The sequence below is a fragment of the Monodon monoceros genome, unplaced genomic scaffold, assembly GCF_005190385.1.
Source record: "Monodon monoceros isolate NGI ecotype Baffin Bay Population unplaced genomic scaffold, NGI_Narwhal_1 Super_Scaffold_13, whole genome shotgun sequence".
Taxonomy (NCBI): domain Eukaryota; kingdom Metazoa; phylum Chordata; class Mammalia; order Artiodactyla; family Monodontidae; genus Monodon; species Monodon monoceros.
In genome coordinates this window covers 18,554,356-18,577,586 of record NW_021703769.1, presented here as the reverse complement: position 1 = coordinate 18,577,586, position 23,231 = coordinate 18,554,356, and the positions used below count along the sequence as shown (strand labels likewise).

Below are 23,231 nucleotides of genomic sequence, written 5' to 3'. Positions count from 1 at the left end.
AACTCATTGTTTGAGGGTGCCTATTTGACCTTCAGTTTAAAAAATTAGGAGTTACTATAGGGATCATAAGAATGGTCCCTGCACTGGGCTTTTTAGTCTCAGCTTAGTCTTTTCTCCAGTATTCCCAATTAGTGAAATTTGATTTATTTTTCACTTCAGGGGTGTTTTTCAAATTAAAAGTCACTTAGGGAGGGTTCGTTTTGGGTTTTTTTTTTAATATTTATGTATTTGTTTTATTTATTTATTTGGCTGAGCCGAGTCTTAGTTGTGGCACGCGGGATCTTTGTTGCCACGTGCAGGATCTTCATTGCGGCATGCAGGATCTTTTAGTTGCGGCATGCAGGATCTGGTTCCCTGACCCAGGTATCGAACCTGGGCCCCTTGCATTGGGAGCACAAGTCTTAACCACTGGACTGCCAGGGACGTCCCTAGGGAGGTTTTTTAAGTAACACCATGTCAGAGCCTTGTCAAGGACACCTGTTGCCAGCAAGTTGTGGATTTTTATCTACATACAAGGCAGCAGGACTTACTTAAATTGAATTGCTGAGTATAATATGAAGGAAGAGTCAGCAGAGGGTAAGGAGGCTCCAAATCATTCCATCTTTGGAGCAAGGATCACAGTATAAAATATATGTACCCATGTACTAGGAAAGAATCCATAACAGGTTTCTTTGCACTTGAAAACCCATGTGAAATACTGTTCACATGGGAATTTTATTGTATTTAAGCTTGAAAAATCTCTTTGGTCTTCTGGGAATTCCCTGGCAGTCCAGTGGTTAGGACTCTGCACTTCCACTATAGGGGGCCCGTGCGGCCAAAAAAAAATCTCTTAGGTTTTCCTTTATCTGAATTTGTTTCTTAGTGATTTTTAGACTTTTCTCTACCTTGACCTGTCCTCCCACAAGAGCTAAGAATGTATGAGTTGAGCACAGTAATTTGAATCCCTTTTGAGTACTTCCTTACCATCTTCCAGAAAATCAAAGAGGAGAATGAAAAATTACTGAAAGAATATGGCTTCTGTATTATGGATAACCACAGAGAGAGGATTGCCAACTTCAAGATAGAACCTCCTGGGCTTTTCCGTGGCCGTGGCAACCACCCCAAGATGGGCATGCTGAAGAGACGGATCATGCCTGAGGATATAATCATCAACTGTAGCAAGTGAGCACAGTTCATCCTTTGGCCAGAAATGAAGTGGAGGGCTTCCTTTGTTCTTGGTAGTTGGTAGTTTTTCCTACATTACAGAGGACTGTTTGGGAGCAGCATGGTATTTCTATGTATAGATCTCTAAGTGTTTATCACGTATTGACTGGTGAGGAGGAAACCTGGAAATATATGCTCAGCAGATTTGTCCACTTCACGTTATGAAAGGTGAAATTGCTCATTACTTCTCACCTCACTGCTCTCGCTTTATTTCCACAGAGATGCCAAGGTTCCTTCTCCTCCTCCAGGTCATAAGTGGAAAGAGGTCCGACATGATAACAAGGTTACTTGGCTAGTCTCCTGGACAGAGAACATCCAAGGTTCTATTAAATACATCATGCTGAACCCTAGCTCACGAATCAAGGTAAGGGGTAGCTAAGAGCTGCACCAGTTAGTGGGGCTGATAATCTCTGTCTTTTTGTTGAAATCTAATGTTCTCAGCCTCTAGAATCACTTTGACAAATTGAAAAACATCTCCACAAATAGAAGGTAATTTCATAATTAGCATTATCTGGTGATGTCCCTAAGATGTATCCATTTTTTACATCACATTGTATTCTTATTTATTAATTCACAAATATTAACTGAAATCCCAGTATGAGCCTGGCACAGTGTATGCACGGTGCTAGGAATCGTGTTGGTAAACAAGGTGGACACAGTCCTTGCCTTCACATTGTTTACTGTCCAGAGGTCAGAGTGCAATGAAGAACGTGGTAAATGTGTACTGGCTTCTACAGCTAGTTCTCTTCCTCACCTTCCTTGGCTCTGAAGAAGGGAATGTAATTACTCTGAATCCAGAAAGAGGTTGTAAAATCTAGAGTCTTACATACTCTGTCTTCCTAAGGTTTCATCTGGGTAGATTCCACTAGGACCAAGTGGGATAATGTATGTGAAAGCATATCATAAACTGTTGAGTACCCCTGTGCTGCTGCTTATTGATACTGCTACTGACAGGAGGAAACTGTCTTGGAAGGGCAGTCAGTTCTTGTTAGCCTGCTAGGCATACCCTGCTTGGGCAAGTCCCTCAGACATACTATGGAAATGTGAACGGCAACTTAAAAGAGAGATGGGCTCCACAGAAAAACAGTCAAGGAATTAGTTCTGTATAGACTGACTGTTTACATGCAGGGGACTGAGGCTAAAGACCCTCTTAATCTTGGTTTATAGTTTATTAAACACTTGTTAAGATTTGAAAGCCACAGCTCAAAAGGCTGTGTGTCTTTTCAAGACTAAACGCACATTTTCTAGCTTATAGTCCTGTGTCCTAATGAAAAATACCCATGTATATATTTTCTTCAGTGTAATTGGAAAATGTCACTGTTTTTAGTTTAGAGTAAGTATAAAATCAGAAAGAGAACCCCCGTGGCAAGTAAAAGTCAGGTCATTTAAAGAAACGTGTTGTATTCCTCTTCTGAAATACCACCAAGCTGTAGGGCTACCAAGGTGGATAAACAATGGTTTTAGCCCTCAAGGAACTTACGGGCTGCTGGGCAAATCGGATAAGAAGTCAATTGTATTGGAAAGGTAAATGTTGAATGCTTCAGATAAATGGAGTAGTTATTCCCAGCAGTTAGAGATTAGAAACAACTTTATGAAGGAAATTTTGTTACAGTTAGGTCTTAAAAGAGAGGCATTTAAAACAGAGAAATGCGTCATTATGGACAGAGACGAGGAGTATGAAAAGGAGTAACAGAGAATTGTCAAGTGATGGTTGCACAGCATTGTGAATGTGCCAGCTGTCACTAATGGTAAATTTTATATTATGTGTGTTCTACCACATAAAAAAAATTTATCAAAATAAAAGATTTTGGATTACTGTTAAAGTATTTTCACATAAGTTGACATTTGATTCTGTTAATAACCAGACATGAACTAATGCCATCGTTTTACAGATAAATTTAATCTCTGAGAGGCCAAACTGTTGCCAGCCTTAAATGCCATGCTAAAGCGACTAGACCATGTTCTGCATTTGATGAACCACGGCTTGGAACAGAGGAGTGTCTTGTGCATAACCCGACTTGAGCAAGATTTACAGGCATTACACATAATCAAATCAATAAATACAAACTGTTGTACATGCTGCAAAGGATACAGGGTACCTATTTGAGAGTATGCCAGGGCACCTGATCTGGCTTCTGGGGTTTAGGAAAGGCCTTTCTGAGAAAGTAACATTTAAGATGAGACTTACAGAATGAATAGGATTTATCCATGGAAAGGATAGGGGAATGGGCATTCCAAAGAAAATAGCCTTTTGAAATCCCTGAGGTAAGAAGGAGCTGCGTGTTCTTGAGGACTGAAAGGCGAACACCGTAATTGGAGTATAATGAGCAAGAAAGAGGCATGATGAGAGGAGACTGGAGAGAGGAATGCAGGCCAGATCTTCAGACTCTTCCTTAAAAAAATTTTTAAGTTTTTTTTTTTTAACGTGGACCATTTTTAAAGTCCGTATTGAATTTTGTTACAGTATTGCTTCTGTTTTTTGTTTCTGTTTTTTAATTAATTAATTATTTTTGGCTGCGTTGGGTCTTCGTTGCTTCACGCTGGCTTTCTCTCATTGCAGGGAGCGGGGGCTACTCTTCGTTGCGGTGTGCGGGCTTCTCATTGCGGTGGCTTCTCTTGTTGCGGAGCATAGGCCCTAGGTGCGCGGGCTTCAGTAGTTGTGGCACGCGGGCTTCAGTAGTTGTGGCTCGCGGGCTCTAGAGCACAGGCTCAGTAGTTGTGGCACATGGGCTTAGCTGCTCCGTGGAATGTGGGATCTTCCGGGACCAGGGATTGAACCCCTGTCCCCTGCATTGGCAGGCGGATTCTTAACCACTGCGCCACCAGGGAAGCCCTTGCTTCTGGTTTTATGTTTTGGTTTTTTGGCCACGAGGCATGTGGGATCTTAACTCCCCGACCAGGGATAGAACCTGCAACCCCCTGCATTGAAAGGCAAAGTCTTAACCAGTGGATCGCCAGGGAAGTCCCTAAAATTTTGTCTATTATCCAAGTCCAGTAGGAAGCCACTGGGTTTTAAAGAGGGGAATAATGCAATTTGTGTTTTAGTAACCTGTGATATAACTGATCATTCTGACTGCTGCTCTGTGGAGACTGGATTGGACACAGACAGGAAGTAGGGAGACCAGTAGGAGGCTGTTGCAGTACTCCAGGCAAGAAATGGCAATGACCTAGACAAGATGATGGCAGTGGGGGTCGAGAGAGGGGAACAGATGCCAAATACATGTGTGCTCTTAAAGGCAGGATTAGAGTCCATAGTAGGAGAGTCTCTGAGGGTTGAGAGACTCGTTAGACAAGCTGGTGGAGCTCCTCAAGGGCAGAGAGCCAGCCAATTTTTATTCAGACAATATCCAGATAACTCCTGTGCACTGTAAGGATTTGTGCAGGTTTCTGAGTGATGGTTATGGTAGTAAACCTAGAAAGTCACCTAGATGTAGGCCCTGCCTAGAACCTTATACCCAGGACAGAGTGGCTCACTCTAGCAACTGGGTTGGGATCCTGAGTCATGAAAAATGGTTAAAGCTTTGGCAAGTGGTACTGTTGAGGGGAAAATAAATGTGATTTCTTAAGCTTTCTGTCAGTCCTCCTCGGTTATGTCCCACTCAGCAGAACAGATCTTCAGAGGTTGAGGTTTTGACAGCATGTTAAATGGTTTTTTAACTGCACTGCCAGCAGGAGAAGCATTCTCTTTTTAGATAAAAAATAGAAAGATACAAGTAACAGGGATTTTATTTTCAATGAAATATTTCAAATATACAAGAATAGATATAATGAACACTTATATACCTACCATCTGGCTGTGTCAAACCTTAACGCCATGTCCTATTTCAGTTGCTTCATTTCATAAAAAGTATTCTGAAAACCATAGCTTGAAGCCCACTAGGTACCATTCATCTCTTTCCCTAGAGAATACTATATTGAATTTAATGTTTTCATTCTTGTGTGTATTTTTGTATTTTTACAGTGTATTATGTGTGCATGAACAATATGTAGTATTGTTTTACAAGGTTTGATTTTAAATTAGATATGTTATTGAGATCGTTCTGCAACTTATTTCACCCAGCTTTGGTGTTGAGATTTTATTATCTTGATATACATTTCTAATTTATCCATTTTATTTGCTACATGGTATTCTATTATATAAAAAATTATCTGGGCCTTCCCTGGTGGCGCAGTGGTTGGGAGTCCGCCTGCCGATGCAGGGGACATGGGTTCTTGCCCCGGTCCCGGAAGATCCCACATGCCGCGGAGTGGCTGGGCCTGTGAGCCATGGCCGTGGAGCCTGCGCGTCCGGAGCCTGTGCTCCGCAAAGGGAGAGGCCACAACAGTGAGAGGCCAGGGTACTGCAAAAAAAAAAAAATTATCTGTTCTCTTGTCAAGAGACACTTCGGGTTTACAGTCATTAGCTAATATAAACAGTGCTGGCATAAACACATTTTCCTTGTGTATACAGACGAAAATGTCCCTTAAAAATTCTTTATTAGATATTTCCAGATTGTTCTCTAAAGTACTTGAACGAGTTTACATCACCACCATCCTCCCAACATTGAGCACAAGTTTCTCTTTTTTCCGTATGTTTCTAAGATTTTGCTTTTTATATTTGGATCTTTGATCAACTAGAATGTATTTTTGTGTATGGTGTGAGGTTGAGATCTAATGTATTTTTCCCAAATGCATAACCAGTTGTTCCAGAACAATTTAGTTGTGTTACCCCTCTGTCATATATCACATTTGTACACATATGTCATATTGTTTCTGGGCTCTCTGTCCTGTTTCATTTGTCTGTTTCTTCATCAGTAGCATACTGTCTGAACTACTGTAGCTTTATAAAGTCTTACTATTGAGTCGGACAAGTTTCCTTCGTCTCATTCTTCAAAATTGTCTTGGCTCTCTGCTGTTCCACATTAATTCTGAGATAAATTTGTCAAGTTCTAATGAAGACGATTGAGACTTTTCTTATAAGATTGCATTGAAATTATAGATTAATAGGGAGAAAATATTGAGATTATTTTATTGAATCTTCCAATCCATGAACATGTTATACCTCTCCATTAATTCATATCTTTGAATATACCCTTCAATATTGTTTTGTAATTTTCTCCATAGAGGTATTACACATTTTTTTAAACTTTTCTTAGAGACCTTATAGTTTTTTGTGCTATTGAATAAGTATTTTTCGTTGTTACATTTTTGTTATTACTGGAGTGGTAATGCTGTTGATTTTTTTAATATTGATCTTCTATCTGGCAACATTGCTGAACTCTTATTCTAAAAGTGTCTGTGTCTTTTTGGAGTTTCTGTATAGTGACACTATTTTTATATTTTTTAAAAAACAATCATCCATGAAACCTTAACTTCTCACTAGTCAGCTATTGTCACAGTCAAATACTTGATTAATTTCTGTACTCAGTACCTTCTCTCTGGGTTTACTTGTTGAAATACATCCTTTATCATTTATTTAGTGAGATTCCATAGGTGGCAAATTTTTCTTTTATCTGAAAGTTTCTTTATTTTTGTTCTTATGATCTGTCTTTTCTCCAGTAAAGAATGCATCTTTATTATTGGCGATCTATGGTGTATCTAAATATACATATATTTTTAAAGATACTCAGACTAGACTTTCAATTTGAGGACAAAAGCATTTTTATTCTAGAAAACTCTCGGCCATTATTTCTTCCATAGCTTCTAGGCCATTCCTCTCATTTATTTGTCTCTTTAGGTCTGGTCTTCATTTTCAGGGGAGTTCTAGAGACTTCTGTTCACTAATTCTCTTTTTGATTATATCCAATCTAAAGTTTATCCCACCTACAATTTGTTTCAATTATTATTTTTGTTTTCAGGATTTCTAATTATTTTTATTTCATATTTACCTGATTTCATTTCATTTCATTTAAGACATGTGCTTATTTTATCATTCTTTTGTCCTTTTTAGTAGATGTTATATATATTTTTTTCTCTTGAAAGTCTTTGTTCTTTAAAATGTTACCTGAAGTGAATTCATGTACTGATTATTTTGTTGGCAGTTCTTCTAACCCATTTTCCTCATATATTTTGGAATTTGTTTGTAAACCCTTTTGAACGGGAAGTACTTTTTGTCTGTGTATCATTCCCTTTTCCTCCTCTTTGCTCTCCACTTCTCTGCTCATTCCTCCTGTCTTGGAGCGAGTCTTCTAACCCAGCTCAGCCCATGCTAACACAGCCCCTGGTTTCAGGTTGCCCCTTCTTGCATGGAGCACTTTCATTGCTACATGTTTGGAGTACAGTGATGATTAAAGCATGAATTCATTGACCTGATCTGACCCAAAGGTCTGTGAAGAGTAAGTTTTTGTCATAGAGGGTGAAGGGTGGTAACTGGTGGTTTTACTTCATGGAGGACTTTAGGTCCAGTTTATGGGAGGCTGCCGCCATCATGGGGCTCTGCTGTACACCTTTCTGCTCAGCCTCCAGGGATTTCTCCTGAGATTCTTTGCTTGCTCTTGTATCTATATTTTGCTCATTCACTTCTTGCATGTAATACTGTTACACCTTTCTACTCCATCTCTGCTCCTTCAAAAAATTTAACTCAAGCATGATATGACTTACAGATTTTTGACAATTTAAAAAATTTGGTTAGTCAAGGGTAAAAAAGAGCACAGCTGAAATGTGTCCCTTTGATGTACCCTGTCCTTGCCCCCTTTCTAGAAACTTGGATTGGTCTGCTTGTGGTCATAGCCAGCATTACACTACTTCTGGTCTCCTAGGTCACTGAAAGGATCAGGACTTCTGAGAGCCACAGTAACACATGCTCCAGCTACTGAAAAGATTGTCCTGAGCTCATTCACATCTTTATATACTCATCTTGGTTTGTTCCGCTTTTCCACCCAGGATTCCCGTTATAAAGGATTCCCGTTATCTTCTTGCAAGTGTTTCCATTCCCTTCCTTTTCCACTCTGTACCTGGTGCCCGTATAATCTGAAATAGCAGGGAAATGACGGTCAGCTTTCTGGAACCTGTGTTTTCAACAAAACTCTCTGATCCCAGATAAACCATGGATCGAGAGGTTGCAAAAGGACTGCTTATAGTAAGTTCTGAACTGCTAAGTCCAACCCCTGCCAAGCATTATCTGGTCTTGTAACCTGGGGAAGTAGGCCTTAGTAAAAGTAAGACTCTTCAAACCAGTCTTAGCTTTATGAACAAAATTTATCATTTTTCTTTTAAATGAAGTACAGCAACCTTCAGTATCACTGTTGCTATCACATTGCATTCAATCATACTAAGATATTCTCAGTGCCAAATACCCACTTCTATTTTTTCTCTCTTTAGGACCTAGGGGTTTCAAAGATGTATGTGTCTACAACCTTTTAAATGTAACCATCTGGGATTACAGGGCTGGATTGAAGGAAAATGTCTTTGTAAAACTTGATAGTTTTGGGAAGCTGTGATTTTGGTGAGTTTTATTAGAAGGAGAAAATAAGATGTGCTTATTTTTTTAAAAGTTACATTCTGAACCTGACTTCTTAGTATACAGTTCTAAATTTTTAAGTGTAAGAGCTAGAACATTAAAGCTTCTAGATGATAATCATGGTAGAACATCTTCATTACCTTAGATTTCTTAGGACACAAAATAAACACAATAAGCAGTTGATACAGTGGACTTTATTAAAAATAAAAACTTATGTTCAACACAGGACACTGCTAAGATAATAAATATACAAGTAACAGACTGGGAGAAAACATTTGCAACATGTATATCTGACAAAAGACTTGTATCTCAAATATACAAAGAATTCCTATCCCTCAATAATAAAAAGACAAAACATCCCCATAAAAAAGAGCAAAAGACAAATAGATGCTTTAGAAGGTAGAGGATTGGCCAGTAAAAAAGCACATGAAAGAGTACTCAGCATCACCAGTTATCAGTGGAATGCAGATTTAAACCACAATAAGATACTAATTCCAGTTCTAGGTAATTTTGCTGCAAATAAAATGAAAACATATGTCCACAAAAAGACCTATACAGCAATGTTCATAATGCTATATTTATGCTAGTCCAAAACTGGAAACATCCCAGGGGTCCATCATCAGAATAAACACAGTGTAGTATAGTCAAACACATTAGAGATAGTCATGGAATATACCAGCAAGGTAAAAGGAGTGAACTGCTGATAAATACAACATGGATGAATCTTTAGAACACATTGAGCAGCCAGACATGAGAATCTAAACTTTATGATTCCACTTAAATAATATTCTAGATTAGTCAAAGCTAATCTATGATAATAGAAATCAGATTAAAAGATCAATGGTTGCTTGGTTGGTGATCAACTGGGAAGGGTCATAAGGGAACTTTCTGGAATGACAGAAATATTCTCTAACTTGATGGGGTGTAGGTTACACGGGTTACGGATGGTCAGAACTGATCTAACTGTATACTTAAATCTGCATAACGTAAAATCTTTTTAGAACATTTACTCAGAGTGAAAGGTTGAATAGGAAGTATTGGAAGGAAAAATACTACTTTTATCTGAAAAGAATTTGAATCTATAAAGAACTCTACAAATCAATAATAAGAAGACAAACATATTTAAGAATGGGCATGTATGGAAAGCTGGTTGGATTTTATTTTTAAACATAGTATAAACACGTAGGGCCAGTTTATTGTCTTTTGTTTAAATTATGTATGTGTGGGGTTCAGATTGCTGTTCACTCTCTGGATTCTGTTTAGGGAAACTGAAGGGCACAGGGATATGCATACTTCTTAGAGGCCAGCCCTCTCCTTTTAGACCTAGACAAGGTGGCTCTTCCCACCACCCCCATCTCTGTGTCCTTATTTGAGAGAATCCTGGATCCTTGTGCCAGGAGCCTAGCCAACCTGTGAAGAAAATCTGGTCTTGTGGTTATCCCGTGAATGACTTACTTGTTAGGTTTTCTAAACTTTGTTTCACTGGTATGACTAAGGAATGAGCAAGTGTAACCCTACTGGACTTCGAAGACTCAGACTCAGGTTTTGGTAGGCCTGTGTGTATCAGAATGATGGGAGAGAGCCCACTTCTGAGCTGGAGACTGTACTGTTGAAGATGAGCCTTTCGTGTCCCGTCTTCTGTGTGTGTGTATATAAGAATGACTGTCAGGGAGATTTATTACTTACATGAGGAAAGTTTCTACCGCACCTTTTTCTTATTTGCCCTCTTTTTTTTTCCTTTTTTAAGATGTGTAATTGCTTTTTTTTTTGGCTGCGTTGGGTCTTTGTTGCTGCCCACGGGCTTTTCTCTAGTTGCGGTGAGCAGGGGCTACTCTTCGTTGTGGTGCACGGGCTTCTCATTTCAGTGGCTTCTCTTCTTGTGGAGCCGCGGGCTCTAGGGCATGCAGGCTTCAGTAGTTATGGCACACGGACTCAGCAGTTGTGGCACACGGACTCAGCAGTTGTGGCACACGGACTTAGTTGCTCCGCAGCATGTGGGATATTCCCAGACCAGAGATCAAACCCGTGTCCCCTGCATCGGCAGGCAGATTCTTAACTACTGCACCACCAGGGAAGTCCTTTTTGCCCTCTTAAATGTCAGAATGTGCTTAGAAAAACCAGAGAGAAGTTTTCAGCTTCCCATTGACAGTATATAGAACTTGGATATTTCTCCTGTATCACTCAACTACTAAACCACCCACCCACAACAACAGGTAGTTACTGGGCCTCTTGTTTTGTAGCCAAACAAGCATATACAACTAGTCCACACACAGTTGTGGGAGAGTGCTGATGACTCGTTAGCGTAGCTTTCATTTCTGAATGTTAGGAGCTAGAAGCAGAAGACGTTTCTTTCTTTCTTCTTCCCTTCCCTTTCTCCCTTTCTTTCTCTCCCCCTCTCTCTCTTCCTTGAGTCTTCTTTGCTGTGCATGGGCTTTCTCTAGTTGCGGCGAGTAGGGGCTACTCTTCGTTGTGGTGCACGGGCTTCTCATCACGGTGGCTTCTCTTGTTGCGGAGCACGGGCTCTAGGCGTGCAGGCTCAGTAGTTGTGGCTCGTGGGCTCTAGAGTACAGGCTCAGTAGTTGTGGCACACCGGCTTAGTTGCTCCGGGGCATGTGGGATCTTCCTGGACCAGGGCTCGAACCCGTGTCCCCTGCATTGACAGGCGGGTTCTTAACCACTGTGCCACCAGGGAAGCCCCAGAAGACATTTCTTGCTCCATGTGCCCCACACACCTGCATGCTCAGAAGGCCAGGTACCTTGACCGCAGTTCTTTTGCCTCAAAGACCACATGTCTATGTCATAGGTAGAAGTCACTGCAACTCTCTTTGGTTGTTGGCTGGGGGAACTAAGAGCCGAGATTCTTGAGTTCTCAAATTCTTGCCCTGTGTTCATGTCATATAGTCTGTTTCAGGCCTTGTGATATTCCCTGGCCCTTTTGGATTTCTTGGATTTTCTTTATTTTCCTTCCTTTCCTTTCTCACTTGACATTATCAGTCCTTGCTTGTGAACCTTTTTTCATTCAACAAGGTAACAGAAATCTTTTTCCATCACTGTTGATTAGATTGTCTTTTCACACCCTTTTTAAAACCTTTCATTGGCTTTAGAATCAATTTTTAAACCTGCCACTAAAAGCTCTGTTAAAAAAATGTCTTCCCAGTAACACTGTTTCCCTCAATCTCATCAAGAATACTTTTAAATGCAGAAGTTAGAAAATGGTGAATTATAGCTGTTCCTGGAAGTCACTGTGTTCCTTAGTAATTACATGTTGTTATCTTTGGTTCTGCTTCCTTGACAGTTCCATCAAATTGTGAATGATTGTCTTGAATTTAATGAAATTCAGTCCTAGCAGAAAACTGTTGTTGGGTCACAGATTCAGCAGCAAAGCTGTGATGCTGATGTGGGAATAGGGATGTTTATACCCGTTGTGTTGACAGAAGTTAATTTTGGGGACATGTCATGTGGGCTTTTCTTAAGAACATAAACATTTCACAAAATGAAAGCCAGAGGCTTTCTTAGCAATCAGACAAGAGCCAGTTCTGCTTGTCAGGGAAATGGGACAGCATGAGTTCTCATCAGGTATATGCCTTGCTTAACTGAAGCTCAAGTTCCTTCTCTTTGGTTCAGAGCTCTGAACTTGGATATTCAGTGTCTGTTTTTACTCCACCGTCCCTAAGCAATCCACCTTTGGCGCTGGGTCTTTTGCAGGGTGAGAAAGACTGGCAGAAATATGAGACTGCTCGGCGGCTGAAGAAGTGTGTAGACAAGATCCGGAACCAATACCGGGAAGACTGGAAGTCCAAAGAGATGAAAGTCCGGCAAAGAGCTGTAGCTTTGTACTTCATCGACAAGGTGAGAGCATCTTCCCGTTACGTCGTCTACCATGTTCATCTTAACGAAGATGTGGGAAGCATTTACTCCTCCAGGCCCTGTGCTATAAGTACTGCTGGAGAGGCAGTGATAGCCCAGACATCTGTGGTTCTGCTCACCTGATCTCTGGTCCAGTAAGGAAGGTAGAAGTGGAGAGAGAGGTGTTCAGTGTCTGATGCTGTCTAGATACAGTCTGCCTAATAGGAGGATCTTCATGAATCTGAATGTGCCAGAAATACACTTTCAAACTCTTTCTGACAATGCACCACCCCCCCAAATTTTATTTTATATCACAACCCAACACATAAATATGTTTGTGTGTAATTGAAACAAATGTTGCACAAAATAATGCTTAGCCTTTCTGTGAGCAGTGAATTCTGATGTCTTTTACTCTTTCTTGTTTTTAAAAAGGATGGTTATAATCCTTAAAATTGGTTAAATAATCTGCCAATGTATCACAACTACAGTTTAGAAGTCAGTGCTTTGAAGATCAGTTTCTCAGCACTCTTTTGGAAGAAAAAGATTTCTTGTTTTCCCCGGTTTTGCACTGAGTATATTTTAACACAAGTTCTTATTGTCTTAAAAATTAAGCAAAATTACGAGACTAGCTTTTTGAGTCTGATTGCTGAGAGTTTAAAATATGTTCTTTCCTCTATCCCCATTTGAAAGGACAAGAGTAAACAGAAGCTTAGATTTCTGAGAAAGTTTAATATCCCTTGACGATCCACACTTCATTTTATAAGGGAAGAAGCAACAATGCAGATCCGGAATTCCCAGGCCTTGCAAACTGATGCTCTGTCCCTGAAGAGAATTGGGAGGCTTCTGGTTTTGGTTTCCTACAGAGCCTGTGATGTTGACGTTTCTTCATTCATGCTTATCTTTGTTTGTTTTTTTTTTCCCTTCTCTCATCCCTGGGCAGCTTGCTCTGCGAGCAGGCAATGAGAAGGAGGAAGGAGAAACAGCGGACACTGTGGGTTGCTGCTCACTTCGTGTGGAGCACATCAATCTGCACCCAGAGTTGGATGGTCAGGAATACGTGGTAGAGTTTGACTTCCTGGGAAAGGACTCAATCAGATACTATAACAAAGTCCCCGTTGAGAAACGAGTAAGTTAATGTGGCCTGAGCTCCCTGGCCTGTTTTTTCATTCATTCATTCAACAAGCATTTGTTGAGTGCTTTTTCTGTGCTCTGTGCTTTGCCGAACACTAGAAGAAATGGCTTGAAAGAGAGTGGAGAGGTATTGTTTGGTGTCCTGTGTACCTCCTTTTAGTCCCTGCCCCTCACCCCTCACCCCTCGCTACTTTACTGGAATGAGGGGCCATCTCCTGTGGCAGCATTCAACAGAGAATGCTATAGAGAGTTGGCCCTCACAACGAACTGCACATTAGGTTTATCCCATCACACTGTTTTAATGATCTAACCACACTTCAGTATTCCCTGGTCATGTTGCAAATTTGTCATTTTCGTAGCATTGCTCAACTTTCCCCCAACTCCTCATTCAGCAAAAAGGTAGCCCTTGAGTCCCCGGATCTCTGAGCCCATAGCTGAAGAGGGTGCTGCAGCACCACGGTCCGCCAGAAGTACTGGGCTTGAACTGGAGACCTTACAGAGTGCAGTACCCCAGTAGTCCAGCCCTTCAGCAGTCTGATGTTTCATCAGTAATTAGGTTTTGCTGGCTGTGGAAATGTTTCAGATTAAACAAAGCTAAAGAGATCTGACAGTTAAATGTAATATTTGAGTTTAGGTTGGATTCCATACTGGGGAGGTAAAGAACATCATTGGGTCAGCTGACAAAATTGGAATATGGACAATAGATTGGATAAAAATGTGTCAGTATAAATTTATAAAGCTGAGAAGTACTGTGTGTATATAAGGGAATATCTCTATTCTTAGGAAACACACTGAAGTATTCAAGGGTAAAGGGCCATAATTATGTAAGTACCCAGAAATGGTTCTGAACGAATAATTGTGTATATACACACATAAATGTGGAAAGGAAATGAGTGTACGTGTGCACTGCACAAATAGGAAATGAGGTAAAATATTAATGGTAGGTGGATCTGGGTTAAGGATATGGGTGTTTCTTTGTGCTCTGTGGGGTTGGTTGGTTTGTTTGCAAGTTTTAAGTTGCAGTTATTTCCAAAGTAGAGGTTTCAAAAATAATAATAATTAGGCTCTGCTTATTTCTTTTAGGTTTTTAAGAACTTACAACTATTTATGGAGAACAAACAGCCTGAGGATGATCTTTTTGATAGACTCAATGTGAGTGGGTAAACTGCACTGGGTTGAAGAGGGGTCCAGCCAGAGCCTCCCAAGCTCCTAAAGGAGAGGTCTGCCTGGGAGTGACTGGGGCTCTCCCCTCGGCCTGTCCTGGGGCACCCTGTATACTCTCCCTTCCTCAGGCACACAGCAAATCCATGGCCGAAGCCCTGGGATGGGGTGGACGAACCCTGCCTGTTATCCTCTGGCTCCTGCAGAGCCTTCCCTTGGCTGGATGCTTAGCCACCTGTGCTAGAGACCCAAGACCTGTCCCTGAAGTCTTATTGGGGATGATCTTAATAGGGAAGGATACAGTTGCTTTATTGGCCTGCTTAAGATTGAAGTGTGCTTCTTTGGGAGGTACATGCAACTCTGTATTCTGGAATTCTTCTCCCATTTCCTAACTTCCCACTGGCAGGACAGTAAACTTGGCAAGGTGTAACTGCACTGGCATAAATTTCCTGGAGCTTGCCAGAAGGGCCAGGGTGGTATGTATGGCTTTTACCTAAATCCCAACATGCTCTTCGTTGCTTTGTCTCCTCCAGACTGGTATTCTAAATAAACATCTTCAGGATCTCATGGAGGGCTTGACAGCGAAGGTGTTCCGTACATACAACGCCTCCATCACGCTACAGCAGCAGCTAAAGGAACTCACAGCTCGTAAGTACTGCCTGACCAGATAGGGCCCATGGCCTTAGCGATGGTGACCACTATCCTTACTCAGCTAAGTCCTAGATCTGTTCTACTTATCCTCCTTGACATTGTGACTGGAAACTTTTTCCCTCCATACCTCTAATAGAGGGCTAAGGCTTAGATGTATAAGCAGATCAGTGCTGTTTCCCCTATTCCTACTCTAGCTTCTAGAATAGTTTTATGAAATGCTGACAGGGGCTTTCTGTCTGCTCTGAAAATGCCTGCATTTTGTGTTTTATATCTATGTTGTTTAAAAGCTCATAGAATGAAGATAAAGTGCTATGATGTTCTGTTAAATTGGAGAGAGTAAGGCTGTCATGGTTACTAAAACAGCATAGGAGCAAATCCTTACCCTGAGGTTTCTTTTTTTCCCTCTTAAGAGTAGGTAGTATTCGGGACTTCGCTGGTGGTCCAGTGGTTAAGAATCCACCTTCCAATGCAGGGGATGTGGGTTCGATCCCTGGTTGGGGAACTAAGATCCCACATACTGCAGGGCAACTAAGCTCACGTGCTCTAGAGCCCACACGCCACAACTAGAGAGCCCGCATGCTGCAACTACTAAGCCCACGTGCTGCCACAAAAGATCCTGCATGTCACAATGAAGATCCTGCATGCCGCAACTAAGACCCGACACAGCCAAATAAATAGATAACTAAATAAGTATAAAAGAAAAAAAAGAGTAGGTAGTGTCCTCCTAAAAACTAGCTGCAGAAAGTATCACCAAGATCCACAAGCTTTTTTTCCTCTGGAGCCTAGTCACTGCTGAATTTCCACTGTCCTCTAGAAATATGTCAAATGGTATTAGAAAATGGTATTCAAAAAGCCAAAGATGGGTATGTTGAGGGTCAGTATTTTAGGGTGGGGCAAAGAATGATGCTATATGACACAAGTAAAAACATTTCTTAGATGACACTTTGTATTTTTCTTTCTGAAAGATATAGTGCCTTGTGGTTTTAAAATGTAAAATTTCTGGTCCCTTCGTTTTACCCTCCTCTACAGGCTCTTTCTGTCCCAATTCCCATATTTTCTTCAGGCTATTTTGGGTGGTTAGATGGGGGAGGTGGGCACTGAGGCAAGCAGATGATTCTCATAACGCTCAGAGTTTGACCTTGTGCCTTGGGGGACCGGAATTGATCATCTGAGTGAGACGAGGACCAGTAAAACCTTTACGTGAGGATAAAGCGCTGGGGAAGGGACATTGTGTGTTCTCTCTTCTTATACAGGTGGACTCTTATTACCATGTTTCTTTCTTTACAGCTGATGAGAACATCCCAGCAAAGATACTATCTTATAACCGTGCCAACCGAGCCGTTGCAATTCTTTGTAACCATCAGAGGGCACCACCAAAAACTTTTGAGAAGTCCATGATGAACTTGCAATCTAAGGTATTTTGGATGTGGATGGTGGGGTAGCAAAATGAAGAGAAGCATGTCTGCTGTGGGCATTTATACTCCACCCTTCTGGGTTGGGATATCAGAAAGGTTCATGCTAAATAAACGGAAATTTGGTAGTAACTATTGCTGATCAAGATACTGAATATCAGGTACTCATTGTTCAGCAAGTCTTTATTCTTTGTTGAGAAGGTAAATTTGATGTACCCTCTTTGAAATACTGCTAATTATTGTCCTTATACATGAGGATAATGGATATAAAGATAGTCTTCACAATTCCTTTCCACAGCCCAGAAATACAACTATTTCCAAATTATATTGTTTTAAATTGAAGATGATGAAACAATATTTAATTTCCCCCTAATCCTAGCACAACTATTTTTATTTCTGCACATTCCACATGAATCATATTTTTATATAGCTCATCATCAAACATCTGTTGAATACAGGCTGTGTGCCAGAGCTGCTGCCCTAGAGGGAGAGGGTGATGTGCAAACAACTAGACGCTGTTCCTCTTCCAGGTGCCTCTCTCCTTCCTCCAGCTCTGCCTGGTACTGAGCTTTTAAGCGGCAAGGCACTTAACATTTGATGATATGCATTTCTGTGTTACCAATGGCTACATAACTAATCCATTCTAATGTATTAATCCACAATGAGAATTTGTAGATATTTCACTACAAAGCAGACACATGGGTTACAAAGTAAACCAATTATCTTGAAATACGTTTACCAAAAAGTCTGATACAGTAATAGATGTCCTTCCTTATTAATTTATTAAGTTAGATCTTAGGTGGGTCTGACAATTACTATAAATGTCAAGGTAGTCATGAATATAAATGATACTTTGATTTCTGCAGCAATATGAAAATATATGAACTAGCTATGGGTGATAAAGTCATAGATACTACTGATATTACTGTGTTCAACTGCCCACACTCATAACTGAAGAAGAAATGATGAGTTTCAACTAGAGGTTAATTAAACTACAGATTGATTCTTTTCCATCTGCGTTCACAGCATACTGTACTTGGACAACTGGAGTTTAAAAACTAATGCTGTAGAGTGAGGCTGCATACATATTCTGAGGCCCAGGGTGTTTTCCTTCTGTTTAAATTTCTTCCAGATAGATACCCAGCTGTAGTACATATGGGTCAGAAGACACACATGACCTGCAGTTCATGCTACAGATGCCATCTGGCTTTCCTGAAGGGATGCACACATCCACAGTAAATAAATGTGTGTCCACAGACAACTCAAATCCTTGGATCATGTGACTGGCAGGCAAAGAACCTGTACAGACCGCCCATCCTAGCAGCTCTGTTAATGGCAGTCATCTGGTGCCGTTTACTCTCCTCATGCTATCATTTCAAGCCAGAAGTAAAAGCATGACTCTTCAGGTGGTATTTACCTAATTCAGGAGACCCCTCCCTGGAGCATGAGGAGGCCTTTTGTTGGTCTCACTCTGGAACCACTGTTTGGGCACCCAGGCTGCCTGCCAGACGAGCCCGCTAAGCACAGGAACCATCTCCTGTGTGCCCACAAAGCAAACACATGCCCCTGTTTGCCAAGTGAATCAATGGAGTCTTTGATGCTTTGAGAGAATTCGACATAGCCTGCCAATTTACCATTCACAGAAATGGTTAAAAGATTGTGGTTTGTTGCATTTCTGGCCTAAGAATCTGGCTAGTGGTGTCTGTGATGCTTTTGTGTCAGTTCCTTCAGCTTGACTTTGGACAACATAGATGTTGGAAGTAAGCCATTCATAGTAAACACATTTAATGATTCTCTCACAATGGTGACCTCTGTTTCCAGTCTTAGGCTGTGCGTGTAAATCTAACAGACAATTCCAGGCTGAGAGCAACAGCTCAGTGTGTATGAGTCAGGCATGTATTTACTCGGCAGAGGTTCCCTTGACCTTACAGGTTAGCAAGGTAGTAACAGGTCAGGGGCTCTCCTGCTCCCAGCACTGTGAGCTCACTGCTTTGGGGCTCTAACTCCACAGTGTTGCTTAAGTAAGAAGAACTTAGGGCTTCCCTGGTGGCGCAGTGGTTGAGAGTCCGCCTGCCGATGTAGGGGACACGGGTTCATGCCCCAGTCCGGGATGATCCCACATGCCGCGGAGGGGCTGGGCCCGTGAGCCATGGCCGCTGAGCCTGCGCGTCCGGAGCCTGTGCTCTGCAACGGGAGAGGCCACAACAGTGAGAGGCCCGCATACCACAAAAAAAAAAAAAAAAAAGAACTTAGAACTGGTTCTTTCAAGCAAGAAAGACTGGAACTGCCTTTGTCTCTTCCTTTAAAGACTGGGTCCCCATGAGATTTCATTTGAAAAAAGAGCTCCACAGCTAAAAAGTTTTCAAATCTGCTTTGGGTGATGACCATTTTAATTTCCTTCCCATCTCAGTTTTCTCCCCTTTTAAAAACAGAATGCCAAAGCCAGGCCATGCCATGTAGTGGCTTGGAACAGACTAAGCTGAGCTGTTTGGCTTCCTGGGTACCTTTTAATTGCCATTTTCTAGTCCCTCGGATATTCTCTTCAGTGCATCCTTCTTTCTTGAGAAGTTGGCAGCTCCTTCCCAGAGTGCTGGTAGAATCTGAGGAGTGAGCTGCGCTCAGTAGATGCAAGGACCCTATCTCAGCTTCATAAAGAGTATCTCCTGCAGTAGTATTCTTAGAATGGAAGCGACAACCTGGCACAAGAGCCATTTGATAAACAGCTCTCACCTGTAGCCCTCCTCTCCCAGTATCTAAAACCAAAGTGTTCTCTGACTGTAAGATTAGCACCCACATTCCCAGTCCCAGTGGGTCCTTTTCCCTGAGCTTCTGGATTAATGGGGGCCCTGGGTCACTGCCTATAAAACCCTCATTTCTTCAAGGGTGACTGAAGAACATAAATGGCCAAGTAGCATTTGAATTCAGCACCCGGTGCACATCTACTCTGTGCCTTCATGAAGCCACCCCTAGTTGTTTTGACCTGGCAAACCACCAAGACAGCCTGCCTGGTGTAGACAACTTCTAGGTTTCATCCTCTCATGAGGAGCCCTTCTTTGTATTCTCTGGGCTTACTTTATTCCTAAATCTTACTGTTCTTCCCCACCCAGATTGATGCCAAGAAGGAACAGCTAGCAGATGCCCGGAGAGACCTGAAAAGTGCTAAGGCTGATGCCAAGGTCCTTAAGGATGCAAAAACCAAGAAGTATGTGCCTGGTGTGATACAAAGCTGGGGGTTGTTGTGAGAGAAAAAAGGGCGGAGCATCAGCCAGAGGCCCTAGTCTTTCTAGGGTTTCTGAGTGATGTCTTTTAGAAATCTCTGTACCTGGGGCTTTTCTGCTTTTACTGTCCCTGGATGGCACCATGGGGTTGCAGTGCTCTTGTCCAGAGGCCAGGCCTGGCTCTTGATTGACTTCCTTTCTTCCAGGGTGGTAGAGTCAAAGAAGAAGGCTGTGCAGAGACTGGAGGAGCAGTTGATGAAGCTTGAAGTACAAGCCACAGACCGAGAGGAGAATAAACAAATTGCTTTGGGAACCTCCAAACTCAATTATCTGGACCCAAGGATCAGCGTGGCTTGGTAAGCACCACACCCTTCTTGAACTCCACCTGCTGGCTTGAGAAGGGTGATGGGGGTTCCAAGAGCGTTGTCAGCTTTCACATGCAGTTCCTACACTGCACACTTAGAGTCCTCTGGGAAACCTCTGTCTTCTGCTGTGCCCACTACAAATGCATTGGAACATCCTGGACGGTCCTAAATGGTCAACACTGTTACGCCATCTTGGAGTGTGTTTATGTTTGTTAATGCAGGTATGGTCCCTACCCCTAATGGAACTTTAGGACAAGAATGGAGACTCTTAGTCCTTATTGAAGGAAAAATACAAAAGAGCCCACCCATCTACCTACACTTTAACTTTTCAATAACATTTTTTTTTCTTTACAAGTGAAGGAAGTAAGGTATGGACAAGGAGAAAAAAAAAATGAGAATACATATCTGAGAAACCTATGCAAAGAGTTTGTGCTACTGTTTGCTTGTTTCCCTGTACCACTGCCCCGCCCCGGCCTCAACATCCAAAATAAATGGCATTTTTGGAAGATGCTTATTAGTTAACTTGAGTTATTATTAGCTTCTGGGCCTAGGAGGAGCAGTCATCTCCTGTGGCCCTGTTTCTCTGGGCCAGGGGTTCCAGCAAGCTCTTGTATCCTTTCGACTCTTTTTGCCCTGTTTAGTGCTAGAGGTTTGGTTAGCTTGACAGGCAATAGACTGCAGTGGTTAAGAGCATGGACTCTGGAGCCAGATGGCTTGGGTTCACTTTTCAGCTCCATTTTAACTAGCTGCATGAGAATGAAAGCAAATTATCCAACTTCTCTGCCTTAGTTTTTCATCTGTACCTTTTTCATTTGTACATCTATAATAGCATCTACTTTAGAAGTCTTTTCAAGATTAAATGAGTTAAGCACATGAAGCTCTAAGAAACATGTCTGGTACCTTATTAACTCTCATTCTCACCAGACGGATGTGAAGGAGAAGGTGGCACATCCAAGCCTCAGCCTTGGGTCTGGCCCGTTGTTCCCTGAGACACACTAATCCCCGTTCTTTCTCCCTTGTCTGCAGGTGCAAGAAGTGGGGGGTCCCAATTGAGAAAATTTACAACAAAACCCAGCGGGAGAAGTTTGCCTGGGCCATCGACATGGCTGACGAGGACTACGAGTTCTAGCCTGTCTTGAGGGGCAGGGTTCTGTGAAAAGGAACAGTGTGGTTTGGGGCAGATGGATAAACTGTGAGCCTCGATTGCCCTCGCACCTGAGGGAAAGGGGCAGCAAGTCTTAACAAAGCAACATCTTTGAGAAAAGATAAACCTGGAAATATTATAAGGGAGAGCTGAGCCAGTTGTCCTATGGACAACTTATTTAAAAATATTTCAGATATCAAAATTCTAGCTGTATGATTTGTTTTGAATTTTGTTTTTATTTTCAAGGGGTCAAGTGGATGGGAATTTGTCAGAGTTCTGCCAGACAAATTCACTGTTTCACTGAAATATTTGGATTCTCTTAGCTACTGTATATGAAGTCCGATTATATTGGTGCGTTTTTACAGTTAGGGTTTTGCAATAACTTCTATATTTTAATAGAAATGAGTTCCTAAACTCCCCTCTCCCCCATTTCAGGAATTTAAAATTAAGTAGAACAAAAACCCAGCGCACCTGTTAGAGTTGTCACTATCTATTGTCATGGGAATCAGTTTTCATTAAACTTGAAGCAGTCGTGACATCGGCAGTGTTTTGGTTCAGACACCTGTTCACAGAAAAGCATGATGGGAAAATATTTCCTGACTTGAGTGTTCCTTTTTAAATGTGAATTTTTATTTCTTTTTAATTATTTTAAAATATTTAAACCTTTTTCTTGATCTTAAAGATCGTGTAGATTGGGGCTGGGGAGGGATGAGAGGGGGTGAGCGAGTCTAAGGATAATGAAATAATCAGTGACTGAAACCATTTTCCCATCATCCTTTGTTCTGAACATTCTCTGTGCCCTTTCAGATACCCATCTTTTTCATTTTAAACCCCAGTCTTTCACTTGAAAGATTTTATTGTATAAAAAGTTCCACAGGTCAAAAATTTAGAGGAAAATGAGTATTTGGTCCAAAAAAGGAAAAATAATCAAGATTTTAGGGCTTTTATTTTTTCTTTTGTAATTGTGTAAAAAATGGAAAAAAAAACACATAAAAAGCAGAATTTTAATGTGAAGACATTTTTTGCTATAATCATTAGTTTTAGAGGCATTGTTAGTTTAGCGTGTGTGCAGAGTCCATTTCCCACATCTTTCCTCAAGTATCTTCTATTTTTATCATGAATTCCCTTTTAATCAACTGTAGGTTATTTAAAATAAATTCCTACAACTTAACGGAAACTTGGTGTCTGCCTCTTTGTTACCCAGGGCCCCAGGCCAGAGTGGAGCTCTGGGGCTGGGACTTGGAGTGGGATGTGGTCTGCCTGCTCCAGTGATGCCTTCCTCCCCAGGAGCTGGGGGCTGGGCCAGGCCTGGAAGGGGCTGCATCTGTCCTGCTGCCGTGGGTGTGGGTCACAGAGGAGGGAGCCAGAGTCCACATCCTTAGAAAAAGGCAGGCCCAGGAAGTGAGGGTGAGTACAGAAAGTCTACAAGAACAGGTGGGGTGCAAGAACTATATTTGGAGCATAGGGTAGGTTTATTGAGCAAGACGGAGCAAGTGTATTCAGGAGGCAGATTTTGGAACACTTTCCATGTGTGCTGGCAAGAAGCAGTAGGAGCTTCTTTGGGTTTGCTTATGTGGCTAAGGTTACTGTTAGGATGGCAGGAATGAAGGGTACTAAGCCAATCAGAACACTGGATCCCAGAAGCGCTCTCCCAGGTGGAAT

The 23,231-nt window shown here is 41.6% G+C and overlaps 1 protein-coding gene across 1 annotated transcript in view; it reads left to right on the top strand.

The window, feature by feature from the left end:
• The window catches only part of TOP1 (DNA topoisomerase I), an 85,211-nt gene extending 62,465 nt beyond the window's left edge, over positions 1-22,746 (top strand). Inside the window, exons 12-21 of the mRNA XM_029220515.1 lie at positions 974-1,161; positions 1,423-1,567; positions 12,347-12,490; positions 13,428-13,613; positions 14,702-14,770; positions 15,313-15,427; positions 16,718-16,845; positions 19,950-20,044; positions 20,267-20,416; positions 21,452-22,746. Coding sequence (XP_029076348.1) covers positions 974-1,161; positions 1,423-1,567; positions 12,347-12,490; positions 13,428-13,613; positions 14,702-14,770; positions 15,313-15,427; positions 16,718-16,845; positions 19,950-20,044; positions 20,267-20,416; positions 21,452-21,554 — 1,323 coding nt within the window. The 3' untranslated portion in view covers positions 21,555-22,746. The remainder of the gene's footprint in view (positions 1-973; positions 1,162-1,422; positions 1,568-12,346; positions 12,491-13,427; positions 13,614-14,701; positions 14,771-15,312; positions 15,428-16,717; positions 16,846-19,949; positions 20,045-20,266; positions 20,417-21,451) is intronic.
• The last annotated feature ends 485 nt before the right edge of the window (positions 22,747-23,231 follow it).